Source organism: Zootoca vivipara, chromosome 6, assembly GCF_965207765.1.
Source record: "Zootoca vivipara chromosome 6, rZooViv2.hap1.1, whole genome shotgun sequence".
NCBI classification, from domain to species: domain Eukaryota; kingdom Metazoa; phylum Chordata; class Lepidosauria; order Squamata; family Lacertidae; genus Zootoca; species Zootoca vivipara.
Genome location: NC_142589.1, coordinates 68,798,237 through 68,820,630, shown reverse-complemented (window position 1 = coordinate 68,820,630; position 22,394 = coordinate 68,798,237). Strand labels below are relative to the sequence as shown.

The 22,394-nt window shown below is 47.7% G+C and overlaps 1 protein-coding gene across 1 annotated transcript in view; it reads right to left on the bottom strand.

Annotated features, from left to right (window-relative positions):
• Window positions 1-4,861: 4,861 nt before the first annotated feature.
• LOC118086743 (IgGFc-binding protein) overlaps window positions 4,862-22,394 on the bottom strand; it is a 31,709-nt gene continuing 14,176 nt past the window's right edge. The window contains exons 10-19 of the mRNA XM_088671326.1: window positions 21,048-21,189; window positions 19,612-19,940; window positions 17,254-17,827; window positions 14,636-15,231; window positions 13,056-13,620; window positions 11,222-11,814; window positions 8,610-9,180; window positions 6,385-6,584; window positions 5,302-5,682; window positions 4,862-5,152 (exon numbers count right to left, since the gene is read on the bottom strand). Of these exons, the coding sequence (XP_088527452.1) occupies window positions 4,862-5,152; window positions 5,302-5,682; window positions 6,385-6,584; window positions 8,610-9,180; window positions 11,222-11,814; window positions 13,056-13,620; window positions 14,636-15,231; window positions 17,254-17,827; window positions 19,612-19,940; window positions 21,048-21,189 (4,242 nt within the window). The remainder of the gene's footprint in view (window positions 5,153-5,301; window positions 5,683-6,384; window positions 6,585-8,609; window positions 9,181-11,221; window positions 11,815-13,055; window positions 13,621-14,635; window positions 15,232-17,253; window positions 17,828-19,611; window positions 19,941-21,047; window positions 21,190-22,394) is intronic.

The following is a 22,394-nucleotide window of genomic DNA, read 5'->3' as shown; positions in this document are numbered from 1 at the left end:
ATGCATATGCTATGAAACGCCTCTCCAGTCTGATTTAGCTTGGACCATTAAGGTGGGCCTGCTATGAAATGTCATCTGCACAATTTGAGATGATTAGAAGCAGGAAAATACAGATGAGTCTATTTACAGTTCATGGGTCTCCAACTAAGTTATACTTGGAGCAGACCCATTGAAATTAATGGACATAGCTTAGTCATGTGTGAGCATTTAAGGGTCTGCTCTGAGTAGGACTAGCATTGTTCATTCATGAGTCAATTCCATCACATTCCCACAGAAATGTGTGATTTTTTTAAAAAAAATATGTGTGTGAACATTTGTAGCTATATATAAATATATGTCTTTTACAACAAAATACATATTTTTTTCCTCAATGCATGCATTTCCAAATGCATTTGACCCTAGAATAAATGTGCTTACATATTTTAGCAAGTTCTTGAGCCAAAAAACGCATATTGGAAAATTCAGAAAAGTGTAAAAGTTCATTCCAATCAAGTTTCCCCCAAGTGTTAGCCAAAGACATGTAGAAGGTCATATTCATGCCATCATTACTCACATGATCTGCTCCAATCAGCTGTTATTTATTACTGGGCTGTGTGATGTAAGAAGCACTGGCTGGAAGGGAATCTAAAGGAAATGCTGTTTCCCTGAAGTCGTCTTAAAGGATCTAGTAAATTACTGAGTCTACCGCACCTATCAATCATCTCCCCACCCCCACCCCTCTCTTAAAAGAAACTTTCAGGCTTACATCAGCCCAGCCTCCCGACTGAGAATCTGCAAAGGCTTGTTACATATGGTCAAAATTATTTTTCTAGAGACAAATCTGCAGATATCTTTATTGACATTCACCATGCACTTTTATTTCGTAACATCCTTCATGTCTTTTTGCAGCTTACTCAGGCTTGGCATGTGGCCATGCTCCAAAGCAACATTGTAAAAAGCAGCTGCACGCAACTATCACTGGTGCAGCAGGCAGGTGCCAGTCTTGATGGTCACTTTCAACTATTGCTCACTGCAAGAGAGAGAGAAAAAAGAATTAGACTGTAGTCCTTTACCCACTTACCCAAAATTAAGCCCCATTGAGACTTGCATCTGAGCAGACATGACTAGGTTTGTGGTGTCAGCTGGTCTTTGTGATTCAAAAATCAGAGGTACCCAGCAGGCAATACAGAAGGACCATGGTTTAGTCAGTGGATGAGTTTGGAAACTGTGGATCTTCAGTTGTTACGGGACATCAACTTCCATTATCCTTGGCCATTAGCCATGGGTGTAGACAGGGGGGGGGCAGGAGGGGGCAGTTGCCCCCCCCTAGAAGCAAAAAATTATTGTATTTTACAGACCAAAACCAGCACTTTCCCCCTCCAAAAACTGAAGTGGAAAGGGCTTTGCTTTAGCAAGAGCAGCTCTCCACTTGCTGGGGGGGGGGCAGGAACACAGCTGTAACAAAAACACATCAAATAAATAAAGCAAAGTGGCTACCAGTACTTAAGCAGTTAAGACAAGGGAGAAGAATATCCCTTCAGGCAAGGTTCACCCTATTCACCCTATTGTTCTTCAGTGGGAGCTGTTAATGAGCATTCAGGGATCGCATTAACAGTTCTTTTGGCGATTTAATGAGGGTGCAGAGGATTCAATTTGACTAAGGTGGCCCTGCAAGGCTAAAAGGAAGTGAATAAGAAAGGGGGGGGCTGTAGCTTTTGATAGACACAGTGATGTTTATAAAAAGCAGTGGTGTTCCAGTCTGCCCCTCCTTCTGCATCTGTATACTGTAAATCAGGGGTGGCCACCTCCCAAGAGACTCTGATCTACTCACAGAGTTAAAAACTGGGAGTGATCTACCCCCTTTTGGGGGGTTCAGATCAAAGCTGTTGAGTTTTTTTAAGGAAGGGAAGCCCTGTTTGGGGGGGGGGGTTAGGTCAAACTTGTTGAGCTTCTTTTAGGAGGGAGGGAGGCCCATTTTTGTTTAGGGCTTCAGGTCATAGTTCAGCTTTTTTTAGGGAGGAGGAAAATTTTGGGTGAGCTTTTTTTAGGGGTGCCAGTGATCTAGCAGTGATCTACCACAGACATCCAGTGATCTACTGGTAGATCACAATCTACCTGTTGGACAAGCCTGCTGTAAATCAAGCAGAGAGAAAGCTGCTTACAAGGCTCCTGTACAGGTGTACCAGTATCTTCCTCTTGCTGCAGAGTTCTAGCATCACAGCGTCAGCCAGAGGCACCCACAAATATGAGTTATCCCTCTCTCTATTTCTTCCTTCCTTTCCTCCCTCTTCCATCCTCAATAAAATACTGGGGGGGGGGCAGATAAGCCCCACATAGAAAGCCCATCAACATGGGGGGGATGACTCTTTAAAATACAGTATTTACCAGTAATTGGGGGGGGGGAGGCACCTAGGCCTCTAGGAGTTGGCTGCTATGCCTAGGACAATTCAAGAAAGCAGAATGATGCATATGCTATGGTAATATATCAATAGAATCATGGAATTGTAGTCAGAAGGGACCACAAGGGTCATCTAGTCCAACCCCCTGCAATGCAGGAATTTCCCCCCAATGTGGGGTTTGAACCCACAACATGGTTGAAATATTATGCTGATATGCAGCAACACCTCGGAGTGATCGTGACTGCGGCCCTGTCTTGCCTCGCCCTCGCCCGCCCTGCCACCCCCTCTCCCCTGCTTGACCCTCCCGTCCTCTTGCTGCAGAGTTCCAGCATCACAGCGTCACCCAGAGGCACCCACAAATATGAGTTATCCCTCTCTCTATTTCTTCCTTCCTTCCCTCCCTCTTCCATTCTTAATAAAATACGGGGGGGGGGGGCAGATAAGCCCCACATAGAAAGCCCATCAACATGGGGGGGATGACTCTTTCAAATACGGTATTTACTAGTAATTGGGGGGGGGGAGGCATCTAGACCTCTAGGAGTTGGCTGCTATGCCTAGGAGTAGGACAATTCAAGAAAGCAGAATGATGCATATGCTATGGCAATATATCAATAGAATCATAGAATTGTAGTCGGAAGGGACCACAAGGGTCATCTAGTCCAACCCCCTGCAATGCAGGAATTTTTTCCTAAGGTGGGGCTTGAACCCACAACATGGTTGAAATATTATGCTGATATGCAGCAACGCCTCGGAGCCGTCGTGACTGCGGCCGTGCCTTGCCTCGCCCTCGCCCGCCCTGCCACCCCCTCTCGCCTGCCCGACCCTCCCGTCCTCTCCAGCCAAGCAGGGTAGCCGCCGACGCTGCCAGCCCCAGAAGCACAAGGTGGCCGCTGCCGCTGCCGCCACAATGTCGTCAGGCCAGCTGGCCCTGTAGCCCCGCCCACGTTCCCACTTTGTGGCCCCGTCCCTGATCGACCATGGCTTGCCCCCCCCTAGTTTTGATCCTGGCTACGCCCCTGCCATTAGCCATGCTGTCTGGGGTTGATGGAAGTTGGAGTTTAATAACATCTGGATGGTCACCGATTCCCCACCCCTGCCTTAGTGGCAGAGCACTAGCTTTGCATACAAGAAGGTCTCAGGTTCAATCCTTGGCAACCTCGGTTACAAGGATCAGATAGCTGGTGGTATGAAAGACCTTTGTCTAGACATTTTTTAATTTAAAAAAGGTTGAATTTTTTTTTTTTTGACTAGGGCAATGCTACTGGGGAGGATGGGGCACTAGCTCTTTACAGCCATACCTCGGGTTGCGAACATTGCACGTTTTTGGGTTGCGAACCACGCCCAATCCGGAAGTACCGGCGCAATCCAACTTTTGGCGCTCGCGCATGCGCAAGAACACAAAATGACATCACATGCATGCGCTGAATCGCATCACGCACATGCACAGATGCGGCACTGCAAGTTGTGAATGCTGCGGGTTGCAAACGTGCCTCCCGCACGGATCACGTTCGCAACCGGAGGTATGACTGTATTCTTAAACCATTTAATCCAAATCTAAATCACTATGCCTGCCCCACGCTGCGGACATCATGAAAGCACCTATATATTTTTCACCACAGGCCTAATAGCAGCATAGATGGTTGCCCCAACTAGGAAATAAATGGGTGTGTCAAAAACAGAGGCTTCTTTAAAGTTAAAAAAGCAAATTTTTAAAAAATGGTGGGAGATCCATTTGTAGATCTCCCATGTCATACGTGGTTTAGCCTTTAGTAGCCAAGATCTGACAGTCAAGTCTAAAACCAGGAACACACCTGGGTGAATGTTTCTAGGTGCATTTAAGCTCACGTGGCAGTGCCTGGAAATCTGCAGGTTGAGAGAGCATTTTTGTTCTATTTTTAGCCACTTCAAACATAATTTGGCTAGTCATTGTTGGCTAGTCCAAGGAGTGGGTCATCCAAAGACAGTGTTTGGAACCTGCTTCTCAAGCTCCCAAGGCAGCCCTTCCCCAACGTCTAGAGATTGTTGGACTACAGCTTTCAAATTCTCTGATTATTGGCTATGCTAGCTAGGGCTGATGGGAGTTGTAGTTTAAAATGTCTGGGAGGCACTAGGTTAGGGAAGGATGTCCTAAGGGCAGGCCTACTCAATGCATCAAAGGTGCTTTCAGTTCTATTCAGCCAGCATTAATTAGCCAATTAACCATTGGGAATCCCAGTTCCAGAAATCTAACAAAGAGTTCTGAGCTCCCTCACAAAACTACCATTCCCAAGGATGCTTTGGGACAAGAAGGCATGGCCTTTAAACTGGATTTTAATGTTAGTTTTCATGGTTACTGTTATGCCCAAAAAGGGGGTTAGGGGTTGGAAGGAAAGAGCTATTCCTTCAAAATTCTTCTTCAATCAGATGATGTCAGCCATTTTCAAGCAAACTGGAGATGTCTAGGTTAGGAAACAAATAGAGCACTGGAACTACTGCGAAGTGACTCACCAGCCAATAAAGTCTCTGGCCTTCCAAGCATCAATAACCTCAGCGATGTTCATCACAACCTTCCCATTGGGTAGTATCAGGTCATCAGAGCTGTCACCATTGAAGTTTCCACAGGATGCACAAAGCTTGCCCGCCAGGCTGTCTTTGACCTTCACTGTCACTTCCCCTCTGAGTCCAAAGAGAACCTGAAGACCAGCCCCATGGCTGATTGCGACCACATCCTGGGAGAAGCTCACAGACACAACTTCAGAGACAGTCACTGGGAGTTTCACTGGCTGTCCATTCACCTAGAGCACACAGACAGAGAAGGAGAACATGGCATATATCAAGGTCACTTAGCTCACGAGTCTTTGAGTTGGGAGTCAGAACTCCAAACCAGGTTGTAGGCAGAGGCACCGACCCACATGACCAGAAGGATCAAGTCAGGGCTTCTTACCCAAGCTTCTTTGTTCTTGTTGATGGCGATGAAGGCATCTCGGAAAAAGACATAGACTGCAGCCCCAGCCATCACCTCCCCATCACTGCACTCCTTGACATCCACCACCACTCGGAACCAGGCATGGGCATGGATGTCGCAGAGAGAAGCCACTTCATAGGCACCGCTGTAGAGTATTTCCCCCGAGGCACCATCAAAGGTGGTGAGCTGGGCTCCTGAGGTGAGGGTACACTGGCCTTCCTGCTTCACACAGGCCCGCACGCCGTTCCTGAGGGCACACGCCTCTCCTTTCTTGCAGCTGAATTCTTCACAGGTGAGCCGGCCTGAGGCATGGCAGGTGCATTTTTCAGAGCAATCCTTGGAGATGATGCTTTCTTCAGCCTACAGGGAAATCCCCAGACATGCAAGTTGATTTTTTTTGTGCTGGCCTGATCAATAACAGCTTTTGAACTGATAGGAAAAGGTAAGGTCGTCAAACTTTTGACTAGAGCTGGGCTGATATTTTCGGCCTAGCTCTTTTCGGTAATGCCTAGAAGTGAAAAGAACCAAAATGGCTGCCATGCTGTCAAGATAAAAATTGGGAAGATGGCATCCCAAATTTGGGCTTTAAAGTGTTGGAGGGTATGCCTTTGGTCAACTTGTCTAAAAACAAGCAAAGGTAAGCCAACCCTCTGACATGCCCTGATATTTCTTCCTCTCCCTCCAAAACAGATGAAAATCCTCCTTCCCTGAATATTTTCACTGGGGAAAATGGTTCTGCGAAAGTGGGATGAGAGAGAGAGAGATTTTCTGAACAGCCCTAACTTTTGTCATAAACTTTTTGAACAGTTAAAATCGTTAGTAGGATTGGATTATCACTTGTAGTTTAATGGTGAATTTTGGATACAATGAAGAGATAAAGTATTTTGATTATTATAAAAGATCCTGGGGGAAACGATTAAAAATAGGACCCACAACGGGGAAGAGGGGAGGCCAAGAGATTCATTGGAATCTTGTTTTTATGTTGGGCATGTGACTGTAAAATTTTAATCTGAAAAACCAAATAAATAAAATTATTAAATAAAAAGGAAAGAGGAATCACACCTTGATGTAGTACCCGTCATGCACACAGCCACACCTTTCCATCGGCACGCAGGTTTCCCCATCAGACACGAAGCCAGCAATGCACTGGCAGCCTTCAAAGCATTTCTTGGTGCACAGGGTGGGAGCAGAAAGGCCTGCGCATGTAAGGTCACAAGACCTGGCGCACAGCTCATATTGGCTGTTGGCAGGGCAAGCAAGAGCTGGAGGGAGAAGGGAAACACAGTGATACCCTGGCCAAGAAAAGTTCCCCTGATTCTCATGCACGCCAGGAGGATATCAAGGGACAATTCAATGGAAGGAGTAATGGCAACTGAACAGCCTCCATCACCTTCTCCATTGGTGGTGGTGGGGAGGGGGTTATTGGTTTGGGTTTTTTTGTTCTTGTTTTTATTGTGCATTTTGTACTATTGTATTGTATTTTTATGTTGTGAACAGCCCTGAGATTTAAAAATTGTAATATGCTAAGGCAGGCATCCCCAAACTTTGGCCCTCCAGATGTTTTGGACTACAATTCCCATCTTCCCCGACCACTGGTCCTGTTAGCTAGGGATCATGGGAGTTGTAAGCCAAAACATCTATAGGGCCGCAGTTTGGGGATGGATGCCTGTGCTAAGGGAGTTGGTGGTAGTGAAGCTGCTGACAGTGATTGGTTGGACTGTCAGAAGGTTGTCTGTGAAGGGAGGAGAAAGTGGAAGAAAACCCCTCTGCCATTGGCTGAAGTGGCTGGAGACTAGTAGGGATGGGTAAATCTGCCAATCTATTTCTCTCAATTTGTCACCCCCCCCCATATTAGATTCAGTTCTGCTCATTTCCATATCAATTCGGAACTTTTCCTTCCTTTTTAAAAAAGTCCTTGTTAAATTTCATTAGTATTTTAAGGCAAATTTCTCCAAATACGCACTTCTTTCACAAAGCAATTCCCCACAATACTGTGCATTTCTAGATGCTATTTTCACTAACATATGCATTTTTTAAAATGCATACCCAACTACAGTATGTGTACTTTTGTCCACATTACTTGGCTGGAGAACTGCATAGAAAAATTAAGAGAAAAGCAAAGTTTGTTTCAGTTTGTGCACTGTTAATGGAAAGTATGGTATGAAGTAGCTAGGTTTGCCTTTAAATGCAAACTGAATTGAATAACCCCTCCATCCCTAGGCACTAGAGAGAGACAGAGCAGGAAACAAGCCTAAGGGCAGTGTGTGGGGGTGGAGGGCTAAATAAAGTGATTGGCTCACAGCTGTTCAGTGAGTTTTGTTTGTTTTCCTGAATTAGGATATGAGCCTGCGCCTCCCCAGCCCTAGTTCTATGCTCTAACCCAAGGGTCAGTAACCTTTTTCAGCCATGGGGCGGTCCACCGTCCCTCAGGCCATGTGGTGGGCCAGAATATATTTTGGGGGGAAATATGAACGAAATCCTATGCCCCACAAATAACCCAGAGATGCATTTTAAATAAAAGCACACATTCTACTCATGTAAAAACACCAGGCAGACCCCACAAATAACCCAGAGGTGGATTTTAAATAAAAGGACACATTCTACTCATGTAAAAACATGCTGATTACCAAACCGTCCGTGGGCCGGATTGAGAAGGTGATTGGTCTGCACCCAGCCCCCAGGCCTTAGGTTGCCTACCCTACTCTAACCACTGCACCGCACTGACTGTCAGCTTAGCTGCCAAGTGTCCCGTTTTTCACAGGAAACCCCCGGATTTTAATCCATTTCCTGCTGTTCTCCCGAATGGAGAAAAATCCCGGAAATCCCCTGGATTTCCTACCTGCCAGGGAGCCTCCATTTTGGGTGCTGCTCTGTCCATGTGTGGGCACCGGAAATAGGGCAGAGTGGCACCGGAAGTCGCTTCTACATATGCCGGGCGGCCATCTTGGTGGTGGCTGCATGGCTGCATGGCCGCCAGGCATGCGTAGAAGTGACTTCCGGTGCCGCTCTGCCCTATTTCCGGTGCCCACACATGTGCAGAGCAGCCCCAGAAGTTGCTTCTACGCAATGTCCGGTGCCGCGCCGCTGTTGATCCCGCATTTTTCAGCAGGAGAGTTGGCAGGTATGACTGTCAGGAAGGAGGGAGGTGGAAAACCCAGAGAGTGTGAACAGAGCGGGGACCTGCATAGGGTTCAGAACTGCAGAAAAAGCTGGGGAACCATAAAACGCTGTAGGCCTGTGGTATATGCTGACCACCAATGGAGAAGCAGATCCACATATAAACTTACGGCAGAAGGAGGCTGTCCTCCACGCCTTGATGTTTGCTCCAGCTGCTTGGCACACAGCAACGTAGGCCTGGAGGCTCTGGCAGAGGATGTCCTTTGCCCCTTGGGCAGCACACATGCCATGGAGACAGCGGTTATAGTACTCAGTCGGCTTCACCAGGGAGTGGCATTCGCTGAAGGGGCCTGATGCGGCTTGGATCAGCCCACAAGAGCTCTCGGCCTGGTACGGCTTTGTCTCTGCAGCACTGCACAAGGGACATTTCTTCCTGCAGCCATCTGAACAGCCAGCATTATTGAGCGCTACTTTCCAGGACGCCCCAAACTCTGTCACGTTCCCAGTGCTCTTCTCATCGGGCAGTTGGAATTCGTCGCTCCTGTCACCATTGAAGTTACCACAAAGGCCACACATCTGACCTTGGTACACGCTGGGAACAGATACCAGAACGTAACGGGAGGAATCATAGAGGACCTTTAGGCCAAAATCTGTCTGCAGGACAATATTCTTCCCCTCCTGATTTACCCAAACATCTCTCCTGTCTATCACCAGCGGCAGGGTGTGCATCTCTCCATCCACCTATGCAGATCAGACAGAAGAGAAAAGAAAAGTACATGGGCCAATGTATTAGAATGAAGACAGACAATGGTGCAAGTTCATGTGTTTCTAGGATACAGCAGGGAGGGAAGCACGAGTGAGTCAGTCGAAGTGTGGGAACTTCCTGTCCCCAGGCCTCCATATTTGTACAAATTGGAACATCTAATAAAGAGATGCATGAGCAGTACATTGTACATTGCAGCATGTCGTTTCGTAAATGTGTAATTGTTTTAAAATTGCTGGTTCTATTTATACCTTGATCAATTTGATGTCGACATTTGATTTCATTTAATTTCGTCTTAATGAATGCTTTGCATTGTTTGATGTAAACTGCTCTGCTATCTGAGCAGTACACAAATCATGTTAAACAAACCAACAGTTTAGCCAAGCCTACCCAGTCATGGATTTTTTAAAACATGCATTTTTTAAAAAAATAAAAATGTACATCTGTTTTCAAATTGCTGGTTTTAATTATATGTTGACACATTTTATGCCCATTTGTCTCTAATGTTTGATTCAAATTGGTACTTTATATTGCGTTATGTAAACCACATAGACGTTTTAGTTGATTCAGCGGTATATTGATATTGTCAAATAAATAAATTAAATACACCGAGAATACAGAAAGGGGAAGCCCGATTCACTCATGCTTCCTCTCATCCTGCTGTAACCTGCAATCCTGGATGGATAAATAGTTAAGAACCATATTAAGTTGGTGGGAGTACCAGCATCAGTACTCTGAAGTATCAGGCAGATGTTGGGGCCATGAGACCTTGGCAGAGCCCACTACTGGTACTACTTGGGACACTTAAAAAAAAAAAAACCACATTCCTGTGCACCAGTCAGGGCTGAGCAGTTGAACTGCCATATTAGCATCACTTCGAAGCATTGTGGGAAATCTAAATGGCAGCTAAAACCAGACACCAGATGGTGCTTGGGATGTTACTGTCTGCTGCTTCTCCTTCCTTTTTTTGGGGGGTGGGGACCAACCAGAAGGAACTTTGTTCAAGGCCCCCTCCAGCCCAGCCTGGTGGATATTCCATACGTGTTCTCCATGGTGGCTCAGTGGCAGAGCATCTGCTTTGCATGCAAAAGGTCCCAGGTTCAATCTCGAGGTAGGACTGAGACCTGCTGGCCATCAGTGTAGACCAGACATAGGTAAACTCGGCCCTCCAGATGTTTTGAGACTACCATTCCCATCATCCCTGACCACTGGTCCTATTAGCTACGGATGATGGGAGTTGTAGTCCCAAAACATCTGAAGGGCCAAGTCTGCCTATGCCTGGTGTAGACAATAATGAACTAAATAGACCAATGGTCTGACTCAGTGTAAGACAGCTCCCTATGTCCACCAGGGCCAGTGCTAGGGCTTTTTGTGCCCTAGGCAAAATCACCTTCTGGCGCCCCCGTTACGAGCGGCGGCAGCAGCAGTGCCCATAGCTGAAGGCTTCAGCTACAGGCGCTGCCGCCGCTCACTTGCTACAGCCGCTGAGGAGCTCACAGCGTCCCCTCCATCGGCGGGAGGGCGCTCAGCTCTGCTTTTGGCTCGCGCTCCTCCTGCCTGTGGAGGGCATGCTGTGAGCTCCTCAGCGGCAGCTGCAGCGAGCTAGCAGTGGCGGCGGCAGCAGTGCCCATAGCTGAAGGCTTCAGCTACGGGCGCTGCCACCGCCACCGCTTGCTCATTGCAGCCGCTGAGGAGCTCACAGCGTCCCCTCCATAGGCAGGAGGAGCGTGAGTGTGTGCCGTGGGAGGGTGATGGTGGCGCAGGGTTTTTGTGGGGCAGGCTGCCCAGGCTGCTTGGTTCGCCTAAATGGACGCACCAGCCCTGATGTCTACTATTTCTTGGATATGGCTACAGACCTTTTACCTGGGGGAAATTAATGATGGAAGATCAGCAGTGCCCAGTGGAAAGGTAACAGCGCTGCAAGGATGTGGGAGACTTTCACATAGTGTCTCTATGTGATGTTCATATGTGGACAGGAAGGAGACAATGTCTAGCAGTTGAACAAAACAGGATACCTACCAGAACCTTCCAAGTCATTCCTTTCACAAGACTGATGACATAACCATGCACAGTGACAACAACCGTCTTTGGCACAACTTCACTGTCGCCTGACCCCTCGTTCTCCACCACCACCGAAAAGTGTGCAAGCTCGGGATTCTTGCTGCAGACTTTGGCCAAGGTGTAAGTGCAGGAGCCGAGGAAGTTGAAGGTCTGTCCATCAAAGGTAAGGTACTGGGTTCCTCCAGCCACGCTGCATTTGCCACAGCTGGTGGAGTGGCAGCCTTGGAGGCCGTTCTCCACCCTGCACTCCTCTTGGGCCCCACAGGAGACCTTCTGACACTCCACAGCTCCGTTGTCTCCGCAGCGGCATCTTTCATGGCAGGAGGCGCTGGGGACAAAACTGTCTCCCTTCTTGTAGTACCTGCCTTGGTACACACAGCCACAGTCCCCGACAGGGACGCACCGGTCTCCACTCAGGACAAACCCAGCATCGCAGTAGCAGCCCTCTTTGCAGGACATTTGACACCCATCTGGAGCCGAGAGGCCATAGCAGGTGACAGGGCAGCCATTGCCACAGAGATCATAGCGGGAGTTACGGGGGCAGGAAGGACCTGAAAGGAAACATCAGAGACCATGAACAGCTGAGGAGGAAAAGATGGGGTGGGGTGGGTGGCATCAATGCTAGGTGTTATCTTAGCCAGGTGGAATCAGCCAAGACTTTCTGTTCTGTCATGACTGACACACACACACACACACACACACACACACACACACACACACACACAATCATTTGAATTAGTTTAATTTTAATAATCCCCTTCCCAACTTTGCCAACCTGATTTTAGGCTAAAATGTATGTGCAGTGACTATTCCTGCATTGCAGGGGCTTGGAATAGATGACCCTTGGGGTTCCTTCACACTCTACAATTCTATGATTCTGTGTTCACCCCCACCAATTACTGGCTACTAGTGTTGCTGGGACCTATAGTTGGGCTGGTTTAAGTTTAGTAAATGTATAAACTGCATTTTAAGAAAACCTTCAGAATAATGTAAATAACCCATCTAAAGACTATTTCAGAACATTAGGTGATATCGAACTAAGTCATACTCAGAATAAACCCAATAATATCAATGGGTTGTACCCAATGCCAGTTCTACTCTGAGTGAACCCAAACCCAGTGCCATCTTAAGCGCTCCCGGCGCCGTGGTGTGCCGGATCCTCCGGCGCCCGCCGGATCCCTTCGGCGCCCTCCCGCCCCGTTCCTGCGCCCTCCCACCCCTTTCCCCAGCGCGGTGGGCGGGTGGGCGCCGCGCGCAGCGCGGGTGCAACAGGCGCTGCTGCGTGGAAGGCGGGCGGGCAGGCGCAGCTGCGCGGCGGACCGGTCGGCCAGCGGGTGGGCGCAGCTCGCGGCGCCCTCCTGGCGGGCCGGCGCCATGGTGCCCTGCGCCACCCAGCCTGCACGTAGGGCTGGGCCTGCCCAAACCTGACTAAGTCAGATCCATTATTTCCAATGGATTTACTCTGAGTAAATTGGATACAACCCACTCAACTTGTTATATAAACCTATCAGTTCCAATGGGTCTACTCTGAATATGGCAAGCCCATTAATTTCAATGGGTCTACTCCAAGCATGATTCCACATTAAATACAACCACACTTCATGATGGACTAAAAAGTTAGCTTGAGAACAATCAACCATTAAATACAACCACACTTCATGATGGTCTAAAAAGTTAGCTTGAGAACATTCAACCTCTGCATTGCAAACTCTGTGTGCTAGCAGCAATTGCAAAAATCACTGTAGCCCAATTTAAATAAGTGCTACCTTGTTCAAGCAGATCCAATACTTACTGCAGAAGGAGGCTGATCGCCATTGCCCGATATGGATGCCTTGAGCTTGGCAGGCTGTCACATAAACACTGATGGCACTGCAGAGAGTCTCGTGGTGGCCTTTGTATTGGCAGACATCGGCAACACAATCCTCGAAGTAGGCTGTTGCATCTATAGCTTTGTGGCACTGCTTGAATGGCCCGTCCTTCCTGATGAGGATCCCACAGTACCGGTCCTCCTTGTAGGTTTGTTTCTGTGCTTCTTCACACACTGGGCAGTTGCTGGTGCACCCATTCCCACAACCAGGGATCTCGCCTATCTTCCAGCTCTCTGCAAACTGGTTGACATTGGCTGCTGGGCTCCCGCCCTTCATGATCAGATCATCACCAGAGTCCTGGTTGTCATTGCCACAGAGGCCACAAAGCCCATTGCGGTAACTCTTGGGAACAGTGACATGGACCAGTCTGTTCCAGCCAAAGGTCACAGTAAGATCAAAGTTGGTTATTACAAGGACATGGGCTCCGCTGATGTAGGCCTTCACCTTATCTTCATGGTAGAAGGGCAAATCCACAAATACTCCATCCACCTAGAGGAGACAGAGAAAATGTTGTCAAGGTGCCAAAACATAGTCTGCCAATCCAAAGAAATCAATAGAGGAGGGTGGATTAAAAACTTGACCAAAAGGTCTATGGCTTGGAAGGAGGAACCTATGGCACTTCAGATGTTGTTGAGCTTCACTTCTCACTACCACAACCATTGCTTATGTTGACTGGAGAGCAGGGGAAACAATGAGTAATTGTGTGGAGTTTTGAGGGTTGTTAAGCTGTAGATACAGAAATATTGTCCATAAGGGATAGCTCAGTCAGTAGATAATGTGACTCTTAATCTCAGGGTTGTGGGTTTGAGCCCCACATTGGGTAAAAGATTCCTGCATTGCAAGGGGATTGGACTAGATGATCCTTGTGGTCTCTTCCAACTTTACAATTCTGTGCTTATAAATGAACCAAATATGTCAGAGCCTATGCTTTGGGGAAAGGGCCTTAGCTGTTTTGTGGAACATCTGTCTTGCATGCAGATGATCCGAGGTTCAATCCCTGACACCTCCATGTAACTTGCAGGGTGAGTGTGAAAACTTTTTTGAAAACCTAGGCCACTGGTGCCAGTCAGTATCAACAGTACTGAGCTAGATGGGTCAATTGATCTGACTTAATTTGAAGCAATTTCCTCTGTTTATTGCTGCCTTTACTTTGCTACTGTAGCTGCTGCTTTAAGACCTAGATTACGTAGGTAAGTAAATACTACTTTTGCTTCTTCACAAAAACAATGTCTATGTGCAGCTATTATTTTTAAGGGGGAGAATCCAGTCTGCCTTAAAGCATCCTGGATCATTGTTTCGAGGAGGTTAAATCAACCCTGTCTTTGCTTCCGAGTTTAAGCTGCAAAGGATAGTGCACTGCTGATCTCACTCTTGTGAGCAAGGAAAGATAATATATCTTCTCCTAGTGCCTAAATCAATCCCTAAAGGAATTGCAGCCCAGTGACATCTGGAGGGCCACAGGGTCCCGATGCCTGCACTATTCCATACCATTTCTTCCCCCTACCTTGATTGTGTGAGGATGCTCCTGGCTGATCGTAACGGTTCTGTTGTAAATGTCCAAGGTAACCACAGAAGAGAAAGGCATCGTCTTACTGCCTTGGCTGTTCTGGATCGAGATGGTGAATGGAGTGAGAGTTGGGTCCTTGGAGCAGAGCCCAACCAGCTGATAGACGCAAGTGCCCGAAAAGTCATATCTCTTCCCATCGAAGGTGGTGTAGTGATGGTCCCCAGTTGCTGTGCAAGTGGCATAGCTGATGGGGTGGCAGCCCCGGATGCCATCCACTGTCATGCACCTTTCGCTAGCCTTGCAGCTGGCTGGACGGCACACCACCATGCCTAGGCTGGGATCACACCTGCAGCGAGAGCCACAGGTTTCATCGGCCCAGAACTCCTCCTCCGGCTTGTAGTAGAGGCCGTTGTGAGTGCAGCCACAGCTCTTCACGGGGACGCACTTGTCAGTGCTGAGCACGTAGCCTTGGTCACACTGGCAGGTTTCCACGCAGGGCTTATCGCATGTCGAAGGAGCAGATCGGTCAGAGCAGCTGGCTGGGCAGGCATTTCCACAGGCCTCATAGTGGCTGTTCTCAGGGCATGACAAGGCTGAAAGAGGGCAAAGCAACAAAGACTTTGCAACAAAAGAAGAGATCAACTACCAGCACTGCCACCTCATGGCCATCTACCGCTGACTAACCTAGGTGTCAGAGACCAGACTGCGGATTACAGCTCTGATGAGGAATGGTGGGAACCACCCCCTCTTCCTGCTCCTGACCAGAGTCAGAAGCTCCCCAGGAACAATGGAGCAGTATAGATTTAGAGAATTGGTTTGCAGAGGGACATACATAGTTTGGAGAACAACAGCTGGGCAGAGCTGAGTGGGGAACAGCTAGGATAACTGACTCCCCTTTGCTAGAAAGTGTCCAGCCTTTATCTCCAAGGGCAAGGAGAGCTGATAAGGTTGCTATGCAGAAAGCTCAGTGGTTGCCAGATCAGGTTGCCAGAAGGGGGAAGGGATGGCGATAACTTGGGGGGAAGTAGGAGGGAAGCTTAATTGGGAGGACCTTTACTCCGAGAATGGCTGCATTGTTCTTTTGCTGTGTTCATTGAAACACTCTTAAACTGGTAAGGGACTCTAATTGCTTTGCTCTGCCAATGCACGGCCAAGGGGGGGGGGAGGAAGCCATTTCTCTGAAGCCTGACACTAGGGATAGGATCACAGGAGAGAGGGGGCAGACAAAGACCACCTCAGGGTCTGCTTCAGCAAGTCTATCCTCTCCCTACCTGCACAGGATTGCCATCCACAATCAAGTGGGAAAGATTACATGAGAAAAGGAGACAGGCAAAGACCACCCCAGGGCCTTCTCCAGGTAGACTATCCCCTCCGCCCCCCCCCCACACACTTCCACAAAGCCACCTGTCATAAACTGCTCTGTTGGAAGAACTGGAGGAGAGAGAGGGAAGCAAGCAAAGGCCACCTCAGCTCTTGCTCTACCTCCTCCACCCCAGAGGGCAAGCTGTCTTCTGCAGTAGTGGATGGAGTGGTGGCTGCGGTGCACACCTGACCTCTGGTCAGTTTCATCACTGCTGTTTCCTGGGAGGTTGAGGCTGGGGAGTGAAATCACCGTGGTGCAATTTTATTTTATTTTTGCACTGCACTGACCTCACCACCTCCATTCTTGCCCTCACCCTCCTGGTAAGCAGCACTGATGCAACCAACCGGAGGTCAAGGGAGCGCCACTGCCCCACCATGACATTCACCTACGGATCCTGTGGGAAGAATTTCAGGAGCAAGAAAAGGGAAGGTACATACGACTTCTGGCTAGACTGTCCTTTCCCCCACTCACTATAGGGCCATCTGCCAGCCACTATCCTTTGGAAAGGATCCTGGTGACTTTTTAATATGTTGATATTGTTTGCCTTTCTGAATATATACAAATTTTTAAGTTAATGTTGCCTGCAAGCCATCTAAGAAGGATTTGTCTCTAGAAAGGCAGTATTTGAATAATTGTAATTAATAAACACATATAAGTTAAATCATGGGGCAAGCAGTGATGCTCCAGAGATTCAGTTTCTGCGACTTCTTTGGAAACTGACCTGGTCCACTCCTGCCATAACTACAGCAGAGCAGAACAAAATGATCCTTCAGATTTCAATCTTCAAATTTTGAGATACAGTTTTCAGTTCAAAAAAATCAACAAAATTTGTTTTAAAATACAGATGTATTAGAATACAATATGTTTATAAACGCATATGTTGAGAATATATGCATTTCAATATTTATTTTGGAATGAAACCTATGTTTAAAAATGTATTTCAATATGAAATTTGTGCAGCCCCTACCTCACCCTGGAGCAAACTGTGAGTCGCATGAGACAAACCATGAGCAGAGATTCAGACTTGGCACTAAACCAAACCATGGCTGAGCCTTGGGTAGCATGGCAGCAGCTGCAGGGCTGTGCGGGGATTCCCCCCAACACACACTCTGCAAGCCTGCCCATTTGTTCTTTCATGCTTAGCCATGGTTTAGCTTAGCAAACCGGGCCAATGAAACTTTGTTGGGGATCAGCATTTGAGGACTGGGAGCACAATGCAAGGGAACTGCTTCCTTCCCTGACTCATTCTTACCGCAGCCGCTCTGTGCTCTCCATTCGTGGATGACCACGCCTTCCTTGCGACAGTCAGTAGCATAAGCTTCCAGCGCTTTGCACAGGATGTTTTTGGCCCCGTGGTTGAGGCAGACGTCATAGAGGCAGCTGTCAAAGAAGTTGTCAGGGCTCAACTTGTCATGGCATTCGCGGAAGGGTCCCTCTCCCAGCTTGGTGAGAAGCCCGCAGAATTCCTCGCTTCCAAAGAGCTGCCGTTGGCTCTCTTCACATGTCGGACAGTTCCCATCACAGACGTCCCAGCAGAAAGGGTCACGGTCATTCACCTTCCAGCTCTTAGCCCACTCCACCTCAGATGTAGGCTTGTGGCCTGCGGGCGTCACCATCTCATCATCTGGGTTTTGGTTGAAATTCCCGCAGAGGCCACAGATGGTGCCATAGTAGCTGCTGGGCAAAGTTACCTCCAGGATCATGCTCCAGTCGAAAGTCACCACCAGGCCAAAGCTGGTTTGCAGCACAGCGTTTAAGCCACTCTGGAAGAGCCACAGCTTCCCGTCCTCCAAAGTTACAGGCAGGCTTGTGACGATACCATTCAACTGTAGGCAGGGGAGAGAAAGTCGTCAGTACACTAGTTTTTGAAATAGTGCCCTTGATTGCTAGCTTAGAGCCCTGACACTGTCTCCCACTGCCTGCTAAGCTGCCCTTTAGATGATGCCAGGCTTCAGGGAATTGGCTTCCTCCTCCCTCCCTTTGGCAGTAGATAAGCAGAACAAAGAGAAAGGAGCATTCTTACCAGTTAGAAACTTTAATGATCACAGCGAGAGAACAAAGAATCCATTCCTAGGAACGAAGGTGCTCCCAGTTAAGGGTTCCACCCACTTCCTCCCTAGTCACCCACGTCACTACTGAGTCTTGTAACCTGATCTCGCAATCACTGTGCTTTCTGTGCTGCCACCTTATCTGCTCTTCTTGACCTTGGGCTGCATGGATGGACGCTTTCCAGCGACAGTGAGTCTGTTAACTCTCTCCCTTCCAGTTTTCCTCCTCCTAGCTGTTCCCCATCCAGTACTTCCCAGCTTCTGCCTTCTGAACTGTGTCCCTCTGCGAACCTCTCTTCCAAATCTACACAGTCCTTTTGCTCCTGGAAAGATTCAGGGGAGGTGGAGGCTCCCACCATTCCTTCCCTGTGCAGCCCTCCTCAGTTCAGTCCCTGAAAGATGAGCACCCTTGGCACACACCCCTTAACTGTTCTCCAGTCCCTGTGAAAAACATCCCTGCTGGATCAGACATGTACCCTGTTTGTAGGCAAAAATACAGTCACTATCTAAGACCTGGGAGACCAGGGAAATAAATGCAATAAATAAATAAAGGTAACAACAACAACAACAACAACAACAACAACAACAGTTTGTTTGTTTTTAAGTTGCCAGTACTCACCATGTTACAGTAAGTACATTTTAACATTTGGGAGAGAGAAAATGTGCCGTACCCTTAAGTAGCCCAGAAAACAAAGCACTGAATAATAATCAGAGTGTCCCCCCCCCCCCGTATTTATATTTGTTTACTTAATATGTCAAAATGATTGTTTGCTGTATCTATATTATGATGTCCTATGACTTTAAGAAATGAAGTTTATTCATTCATACATCCATATAAAATTCAGTGAATATAGCATTTATTTATCCACTCTAAAAGGTAAAGGGTAAAGGGGACCCCTGACCATTAGGTCCACTCGTGACCGACTCTGGGGTTGCGCGCTCATCTCGCATTATTGGCCGAGGGAGCCGGCGTATAGCTTCCAGGTCATGTGGCCAGCATGACAAAGCCGCTTCTGGCAAACCAGAGCAGCACATGGAAACGCCGTTTACCTTCCCGCTGTAGCGGTTCCTATTTATCTACTTGCATTTTGACGTGCTTTCGAACTGCTAGGTTGGCAGGAGCTGGGACCAAGCAACGGGAGCTCACCCCATCACAGGGATTCGAACCGCCGACCTTCTGATCAGCAAGCCCTAGGCTCAGTGGTTTAACCACAGCGCCACCACAGCGCCACCTGGGTCCGGTTGGGCAAATATGTCATTTTTTGTTTCTCTCCATTTCTCATTTTCCCAGCATAATTTCATTTCCCCAACTTTCCACACAAGTGTGTATGCCTATGGAAAAAGAAGTGTTGCCGGGATAGTGTATGTTTTGGGGAGAGTCCCGAGGGCCCAATGGATAGGCCTGCAGGACCGCATTTGGCTCTCAGGCCTGAGGTTCACCATCAGAAACACCCCAGAGGGCTTTTCTCCTCTGCAGCATGTCCTGATGTATGTAGATGCCCCTTGGGATCCTTCCCAACTCCACAGTTCTATAATTCTAAGACAATACTGCAAAGACTCACTCGGATCCTGCCCGCTTCCTTCCTGCGGATGGAGATGCTGTGCCCGTACACATAGATATTGGCCTGTCTCACGTAGGACATGGTCTGGCTCCCCCGGTGATCATTCTTTGCCTCCACCGTGAACGGCACCAAGGTGGTGTCATTGCTGCAATACTTGGCAATTGTGTAGGTGCAGGTGCCCTGGAAGTCAAAGTCCTTCCCGTCGAAAGTGTGGTAGTGCGGGTCTCCCCATCCCCAGCAGGTCTCGTTGTAATTCGGAACGCATGTTGCTCTGCCATCCTCTAGCTTGCACGTCTCCTTGGTCCGGCACTTTAAGGCTTTGCAAGGATCTAAAATGAAAGAAAGGAACCACCGTGGGCTCGATGCAGGAGCAGAGGTCCCGCATGGGAAGCCTTTGGCAAAAGAGGTGTACATCACCGCATGGTCGTTGAACACATGATGCCATATGGTGACAGCCCAGGTCCATTTCAATGATTTGTGAGTCTATGTGTACAGATGGTTGTGTTTTGGGACTGCTCCAGAAGTTAACCAGAACGTCTATGATAAGAGCCAGATGCTCTGAAAAGCAATCCATGTACAACAATGCCCTATGGGCATAAACATGTGAAAGACAGACATACGATCCCAGAACACATTAAGGTATGCATTCAATGGCAACTCCCCAATGGATGCTCAGTGTGTCCATCACCACAGCCTTCACCATGCCAAGTGCTACATTTATTACTCTGCATGCAGCAGTCTTGTTGGGAGCTGAGACTAGGGAGCGGCAGATCTGTCAATTTCAGTTTTTCTCAGTTTCTCATATTTCCAATCTTAAGTTGTTTTCCACATCAGTTTGTGATTTTTCTTAAGAAGCCCTCATGAAACCAGCATGTCAGTGTATATTTTCCCCAATATGTACCAATTTATGCAAGTTTGCTTAATATGCACAATTTTGCAAGTAATTTCCCCTACTATTTTTGCACACCGTGTAATATTTCTGCACTACTATACATGCATTTTACATACATTTTACCTACAGTGGTACCTCTACTTATGAATTTAATGCGTTCCAAATGCACATTCGTAAGTCAAAAAAAAAATTGTAAGTCGAATCCCATAGGAATGCATTGGGAGAAAAAAAATACACTTCAGGTTAAGTACAGACTTCTGGAACCAATTGTGTTTGTATTGTATTCTGGAGTTTGTAAACTGTGGTACCACTGTACTTCTAAGCTGATGGTGGCTTCCCTGGAGAACTGCATTGCAAAATTCAGAGAAGACTGGACATGAAAGAATGGCTTTGTTTCAGTTTGCATAATGTTTCAGGATGTGTGGATTAAGTAGTTTCATCTTGGAATGCAAACTAAATTGACTCCCCCCACCCCACCCCTAATTGAAACCTGGGTCAGATGGGTCCTCAAATTGTTCATCTGAAAATGCATCCAGCCTCTCACCTTTATTGATGCAGCTCATGACCCCATCCTGGACCTCACAGGCCTCATCACTGGTGCAGCTGTGTGACTGGCAGGTGACTCCCCGGCCCGGGACGCAGCTGCAGATTTGTTGGCATTCATTCAGCAGGACCTTCTCATGGGGCTGCCGGGGTATTTGCCAAGGGAAAACAAACCATTAAATGACCAACCACCACAGCCTTCACTGCTAAGCACATATTTCAGTTACGTGAAGGCCAGACTGAGGGAACAAGTTCCCAAACCATATGTGCTCTACCTGAGATATCGCTTCCCCCTCTTCCAGAAAGAGAACTCAAGAATATATGGATATTTCACGGGTACATGAATATATGGATATTTCACGGTTAGAGTGTTTGACCAGGACCTGGGAGACCAGGGTTCAAACCTCCACTTGGTCATTAAACTCACTGGGTGACTTTGAGCCATAGAAATTCAGTGGTGGTGGAGGAAGAAAATGGTGGCAGTCCTAAAGGGGTGCTACTTCCCCAATCTCAGTGCAAATGTGGCCATTTTTAGCTCAGCCTTCTTCTGGAAGATAAGAGAATATCTGACCAACTACCAAATGGCCTTGGCCCAGTATAGCTGAAGGAACATCTCCACCCTCATCATTCAGCCTAGACACTGAGGTCCAGTGCCGAGGGCCTTCTGGCGGTTCCCTCGCTGCAGGAAGTGAAGTTACAGGGAACCAGGCAGAGGGCTTCCTCAGTAGTGGTGCCTGCCCTGTGGAATGCCCTCCCATCAGATGTCAAGGAAATAAACAACTATCTGACTTTTCGAAGACATCTGAAGGCAGCCTTGTATTGGAAAGTTTTTAATGTTTGAAGTTTTATCATATTTTTAATATTCTGTTGTGAGCCGCCCGGAGTGGCTGGGAAAACCCAGCCAGATGTGGGTGGGCTATAAATAAATTACTACTAGTAGTAGTAGTTACAGGTAGGTAGCCATGTTGGTCTGATGTAGTCAAAACAAAATGAAAAAAAAAATCCTTCCTGTAGCACCTTAGAGACCAACTAAGTTTGTCATTGGTATAAGCTTTCGTGTGCATGCACACTTCTTCAGATACACTGAAACAGAAGTCACCAGACCCTTATATATAGTGAGAGGGTGGGGAGGGGCATCACTCAGAAGGGTGGTGGGAATGGGTGATTGGCTGATAGGTGTGGTAAACCTGTTGATGACTGTTAATGACTGCAAGTGGTCTTACAGGGAAAAGCAAGGGGTGAGATGGCTAAAAATAGCTTTATCATGTATAATGAAATAATGAGACATCAGATTCTTAGCCCCTAGTGCTAAGGTTCTCCACTCCTGGTCTAATAGCTCTTTAAATAG